We start from the raw sequence: 6,999 nt of genomic DNA on the forward strand, positions 1-6,999 counted from the left end.
AATTTTAAAACACGACGATAAAGGGCATACACTGATTGTACTTGGGTTTCAATGATTTTATTTGTTGTACTCCTTTAAGAGTACAAATTCACTCTTAGATGGGGTGGTTGAGGGGCGTTAAGGCACCACTGTGTGCTTCAGTGCTTCCCCAATGCCTAGTTCTTATGCCAACTTTTACCTTCAATAAATGCCTTACACTTTGTCTGCCAAATATAAGAGTAAAATAAAATAAAATTTTATAAAATAATTAGAGGTAAAGTTTTAAAAGGAAAAGAACAGAGTTTTAAATTTTATTTTGTTTAACAAAAATAGATAGTAAATGAAGATTTTAAAAAGTAATATAACTCTTAAAAATCTTGAAAAACTTTGTACCAAAACTCAGATGGAGCAAGCAATTGAGCATTTGAATATATTCAAGTGGCATGATCCTTGATATTTAAATTTGAATATTTGTATGTTCATGAGAAAATTTGGGCAGATAATATGCTCACAAAATCCCCAACCACAAAATAAAAATCAACCCATCCCATATTTACAAAATTTTACCTTCCTTTACTTTTTATGGTCGCCAGCCAAACAGAGTGTTAAACCAGAGTCGTATATTTTTGAACTTTCTCCAATTATTTATTCCATCTCGGATAGGGTATTTGTGAGACATTCCTGGGCTCTTTACTTCCAGCCACCTGTATCTCGACATCTAGCAAACCACCCCTCTTTAATATCCTCCATGTACAACACCTGACACCTCTTCGCCTCCTGCCAATCTCAATCTCAATCTCAAGTGGTGAGATAACATAATATAATATACAAAACCAAAAAACACAGCACATAAAAAGAAGCAGCCATGGCAAATCAATGAGAAAACAAGCATTGAGCAATAATTCAGCATCCCATACATCAGTAATTCACATGCATAAGTTCTACAAATACAAGGCATTTCATGTTAGTGTGGGACACTCTCATCAAGATAACAACCAACAAGATGAAAACAATTAATTTCTTTTTCTGGTGTGACATGCTAAATTGCAAAAGAAAAACAAAAACAAAAAAAAGTTTATTATCTTGCAAGGAAAATTACATCACTGAGCAACAAAACATAACTTGTCCACAGGAACTGAGTAAAGGATGTGAGGGAGAACCAGCTAAAACACACCCAATGCAGCTGCTGAATGCACTTTTCTAATCCTGCACTTCCACGTACAGTTCAAAATTTTCAATTCATATATCGACAATGTTATCAAATGTGTGGAAAGACCAAATTCCACTAAGATCAAATGACTAACCCAATCAGCAAAATAAAAATAATACTGCAAAAAGGAGAAGCATATCAGGAACTTTCCGAAGCTAGTTTCAACATCATGCTAGTGCTGGACAAGCGAAAGAAGTAACTATAGCACATTAGATTATGTGCGTCCCTAAAAACTAAGCCATGGATTTTTTCTTCTCTTCCTCCAGCTGCTGAAGCTCTGCCAATCTTTGGGCCCAAGCCCTATCCCTAGCCACTGCAGCCATCTTATGTTCTACTCTCTTGATAATCTTCCTCTTTTTAGCCTCCTGCAATTGAGCTTTCCGTTTCTTTGCCTCTGCCTGTTAAAATTCAAATCAACATATCAGCTTCCACTCAGAATGTCTCAAGAAAATCGGACAAGGGCAGAAATTAGAAATGGAGAGGATGGCAAGCTTATTCTGGAGCCTATAAGTTATACCTCTAACCTTCTTATTCTAATTAAATGCTTACAAGCAAACCACCACTATAGCCAGTAAGACATGGTCAGTAACTAATAGCAGATATCTAGACAACAATCACATAAAGACAGAAGTGAAAATCTGGACAACAATTGCATCCCTAATAGCAAGAAATAGGATAAGTTAAATACTAATACTCACTATTATGGTATCAGCCACTTATATTTTATGCTCAATACAAATAAAAACTTATGATCATCACATCAAAGCCAACTTTACAGTTCAAAATTTTCTACAACCAACAATTATGCTCTTCAGAATGATGTATAAAACGTCATGAAAATTAGAGAGAGCAAGAGAGCGTAACAATCTCTTCTCCATTGCAGGGTATGTCAGTCTTAAAATCTCAGACAAAAGGATCATAATGGTACATAGAATTTTGAAGACAAGAAGTCAATGAAATAAGTCATTTTGTTTAAGCAGCCAGCAAAGCAAAGAGTGGGCAGGGGTGGTTAAGCTCTTCGTTCCTGGTTACCGGACATAGGTAAACTCATCAACAGACTCCCATCCTCAGTAATTTAAATCCTTATTTTCCATAAACACCAGAGACTGAAGCAATTCTCTACAGCCTTCTCCCTCTTGGCATACAACATGATCATCTTTATGGAATTCTGAAGAGGTCCTTCAAGAAGCTTAATGAAGGCAGTCTCAAGAGTAAAACCTCTTCATATGAGAATCATCTATGGTCAAGAATTTGCATAGATAACCAGTAAACATAGAATTCATTAATTTGAAAGAACACGGACAGTGTATTATAAAATCTCAAATTACTGACATATAAATGAAGCTAAATATCTCCCATTTGCATGAATAATTCCAAAAACCATCTATATGTATAAAACTTCATGGTAGAATGCAAATTGTGAGAAGCTCAGATATCATACTCACACTGACCACAGCAGAAACCTCATCAAAGTTAACACTCCATACACATGATAAACTAGTCATGCCATGGTACCTAATAGATTATCACTCCATCCTACCCACTAGCTTTTTAGAAAAGAATCAGCAATTTTTAAATGATTTTTGAGGATACATGAGTTTTCATGGTAGAATGCAAATTGTGAGAAGCTCAGATATCATACTCACACTGACCACAGCAGAAACCTCATCAAAGTTAACACTCCATACACATGATAAACTAGTCATGCCATGGTACCTAATAGATTATCACTCCATCCTACCCACTAGCCTTTTAGAAAAGAATCAGCAATTTTTAAATGATTTTTGAGGATACATGAGTTTGTACCAAAGACTTTCTAGAAGATAAGTGCAAAAGACATGAGTTGTCTATAGATGAGCATATACATGGAGGATAAGCTACATATACATAATGTAATCTAAATTGGAAGATATTCTCTTTAAGTTTAAAAATTAAGCCTCCACAGAGAATTAAGAAAGGATATACAGCTTCTTAAACCGCAGAAAAGGTTGAAGAGAAAACGAGCTTGTTATTACTAAGAGAAAACGAGCTTGTTATTACTAGACGATTGATCAGCTGGACACTCAAAACAGAAATAAAAGCCACTGAGGATAATCGGCGTCATCAGGACTTTGCCATTCAATAAGCTGTTCTGATAATAAAGCTCTATCTCGGAAAAGTCTTCAATTGGTGCAAAGCTAACACAATTCTGCTCAGAAAGTGATTACAATTGCTTCCTGCTGTTATAAAAACACAGCTTAATTTTTTTTTTGTTTCTAAACTTACATCTATAGTCTTCACATAGTTAATGTTTGACAAATATATTAATTATAACCATCTGAAATGCTATTTAAGCTTTGATTATATAGTTCTGCACAAAGTAATCAACTCAAAATACAATCCAAAAGTGCCGAATACAACTTCTTATATTCTCTCTAATCGCTTTCACTTGAACAAAATTGAACATACCCTTATGCTTAATAAAAACACGTGTCTAATTCAATAACCAACAGAAATACACCATATTCCCATTTAACCATGGCCCATTATTTTCTTCCTTAACAATTTAAGCACCTAAATCACTCAATCAGAGACTACAAAATTCAGTTTTCTTTTGAAAAACTAAAAATAAAAATACATGATTGAGGAAAATAATACCTTTATAAAGGCGCGGTGCAGCTTAATGCCTTTTTTCTCATTCCTTCTCTTGACACTACCTTTATTAGGATTACTTATTTGAATAGGTTCACCAGGTACATGCTTAACCCAAGCATATGGCCCTGCATTCTTAATTCAATTAGGCATTCGTACACACAACACGCCATCATATAAATAAAAGATTAGTTCTAAATAACTTCCAAAATACTCATCTCATTAAAAGAAAGAACATTGTAAAAACTAAAACCCATTAAAGCTGCAGAGTTTGCATTAATTATGACTAAGTTATACAATCGGTATCTGGTCTTTGGTCCATAAGAAGATAAAATTTAAACTCAAGCTGATCACATGATGACAAAAAATCAAACAAAAATAAGTAAATAAATAGGTATTATGTGTAGAAAGATTTATGCAGTTCATAAAGAAAGAAACTTCAAAATTGATATAATAAATGATTCATGCTTTAATTGATTGGAGTTAATATAGAAATTGTATTTTATTTATATCAAAAAAATAAATAAAAATTCATCGCACTCTAAACAAGGCGTCACTGGAGCAATTCATCGAACAATTAGTGGGTGTAACTTTTAAGTCAAGAATAAAGTACCAGGAGGTTTCAAGCTTGCTCTTTTACGACGAGGCTTATCAACAGGTCTTCGCTTTGGAAATCGACCGTCGGTTAAGCTATCAAAACGGTTCGACTCAGAGAAGATGCTGAAATGTCTCGACTGAATCTGACACGAGCCGCCGAGACCGAACCGGCAGTCGAGTTTTGGAATGGACAAAAACGATGTCGTGGAGTGAGTGGAGGTAGGAGAGACTAGGGTTCTTGACAGAGGACGAAGGATACTTCTTAGAGCTCCAAATCTCATCCTTTTTCCTTTCCTCTCTCTCTCTTTTAATTTTTATGGGTACAGTAGAAATGCCTGCGAATGCGATGATCAGCACTGCAGAGAGTGGTGAAGGAAAGTGCTTGTTTTTCTTTTTGGGCTCAATGGGCCTTGATTATGATTCATTGGATTTTTAAATATTTAGAAGAAATTTCACGGAAATTTTTATATTTTTTATGACTTTTTTTCAACAAAAATAACTAATTATGATTTTTTTATTTCTTAAAATTTTATTAAATAAAATATACTAAGAATACACCGAAAGAATATCACTTTAATTTACATAATTATAGAACCAAAATAAATTTATTATTTTTATTTTATAATTTTATATTTAATTTTCTTGAAACTAAGGTATTTTAATGAAACTAGTATATTTTATAATTTACATCATTAAGATGTGTGTTTAAAAAAAATATATAATATATAAAAATATACTAAAATATATTTAATAATAAATAAATATATAATTAAAATAAATTAAAAATTTATTTAAAGTGTCAACAAAAATAATAATTTTACGTTTATAATAATTATTTAAATTTCTATAATAATAAAAAGATAAATAAAGATGAATGATAAAAATAATATTGTTATAAATTCATTAAGAAAAATGATACTAAAAGAATATCTAAAAAATATCAAATATATAAAAGATATAATAATGTAGTTTAAAAGAATTATAAAAATTAAAAAATTAAAAGTAAAAAAAATAGTTTGTAAAAATAAAATTTTACAACTTATTTTCTATATATTCATAAATAAAAAAACCTAAAAGATTTATTATGTGATTTTTCTTTTCAAATTTGTAACTCCTTAAGTAAATATTTATTAATTTTAAAACTCATGTCCATAATTTAAAAATAAATGATGAAGTAAAAAAAATAATGCGAAAGGAAACTAGTCCCTTAATTATATTATCGAAAATGAGTTTTATATGGAGTATTTTGATAATTTAGAGAAGCGAAGCATCAATCCTTAAAAATTGATACTTTGTCTAAAAAAAATATATTATGAATTAGATATATTAAAATCTCTCAATAGTGATACTATATATAGGAATATTTTTTATATTTATATATAAATAACTTCTATAAAATCATAAAAAATTCGATCCTAATTTAAGCCAATTGTAAATAAAAATAAACTCTATATTAAAATAGATTATAGATTTTTTAAGCCTTATTTAAAAAAATATTCCTCTATATAGTAATATTTATTCATATATTTTTAATTTACAATTCCATTATTTTACTTAAACTTAAATTTAAGATACGAAAAAATAAGTTTTTTTTCCTTATATAACATAACGATTTTAAAAAATTAAGAATCATACGATTTCTTTTTAATTTTGAATTTTATTTAGAAAAGTTATTTTTGAAAATAATTAGATGGAAAAGCTTCAATCCTGTCAATTAATAATAAAAAAATTTTGGATAAATACCAATAACTATTAGAGGTAAAAGGATAGAGATCGAAATAAATAACTATCTTGGTCCAGAATCAAATATATGTTGTACTATTTTTTTTTATTTTGTCTCATTATATAATATAGTAAAATATTAATATATCTTATTTTTAATTATTATTATTTCACTAATAAAATTAAATATTAAATTAAAATAAAAAAATTTAGTACTCAAATATCCATTAAATTATAACATTCTCATAGTTATAAATTTATATAATATTAAATATATGACTATAACTATTACTCACTAATTCAACAATCCAAGTCCTAATGGTGACAAAGATAATGTCTTAAAAATTTAAATTTTAGAAGAGTAATTTATTTTGGCATATATCTTGGATATTCGAAATTAAGTTTCTATAAAATAGCTAAAAAAAAGACCTTTGACTCTTAGTGATGCTCATGTTTCTCATTTTGGCACGATTAATCTCCTAATATTTTAAATAAATATAATTAAATATGAATTCAAGTCGAACTCAATTTATTAAAATTTATTTAGAATTTATTTATTAATTTAGTTTAAATTTTTTTTATTTATTTTATCATATTGAATTAATATATTTTAAACATTAAATGTTTAACACAATTAATTATATTATATAATAAAAATAAAAATATTTTTACATATTAGTTTATATAAATTAATAAATATAAAATAAAAAGATTGTACATATTAATGAGTTATCTCTAGACTTATAAATCTGAACTAGTTCGGGAGGTAATAAGTGGAATTGACTAATTTGATTGATATTAAAGAGTTTGAACAAATCTTTACCGAGCTCCAAATAGCTAACCGCACACTTATTCGTTTG

General features: G+C 29.2%; 1 protein-coding gene across 1 annotated transcript; it reads right to left on the reverse strand.

Moving 5' to 3' along the window:
- Positions 1–1,039: 1,039 nt before the first annotated feature.
- Positions 1,040–4,799, reverse strand: LOC8279116. Its single transcript, XM_002521457.4, has 3 exons — positions 4,434–4,799; positions 3,827–3,948; positions 1,040–1,587 (listed from the first exon to the last, which is right to left on the reverse strand). Exons 1-3 carry the CDS (start codon positions 4,696–4,698, stop codon positions 1,423–1,425), a joined length of 552 nt encoding a protein of 183 aa, XP_002521503.2. The 5' UTR covers positions 4,699–4,799; the 3' UTR covers positions 1,040–1,422.
- Positions 4,800–6,999: the final 2,200 nt, after the last annotated feature.

The sequence above is a fragment of the Ricinus communis genome, chromosome 5 (genome assembly GCF_019578655.1).
Source record: "Ricinus communis isolate WT05 ecotype wild-type chromosome 5, ASM1957865v1, whole genome shotgun sequence".
Classification (NCBI taxonomy): Eukaryota; Viridiplantae; Streptophyta; class Magnoliopsida; order Malpighiales; family Euphorbiaceae; genus Ricinus; species Ricinus communis.

What these genes read in the sequence shown, in the direction of transcription:
- LOC8279116 (XM_002521457.4), bottom strand. Translation starts at nt 4,698, where the DNA reads ATGAGATTTGGAGCTCTAAGAAGTATCCTTCGTCCTCTGTCAAGAACC. An exon ending in AGCAAGCTTGAAACCTCCTG is followed by an intron (nt 3,949 to 4,433) that starts GTACTTTATTCT and finishes TTAAGAATGCAG; the next exon opens with GGCCATATGCTTGGGTTAAG. An exon ending in TGCACCGCGCCTTTATAAAG is followed by an intron (nt 1,588 to 3,826) that starts GTATTATTTTCC and finishes GAATTTTAACAG; the next exon opens with GCAGAGGCAAAGAAACGGAA.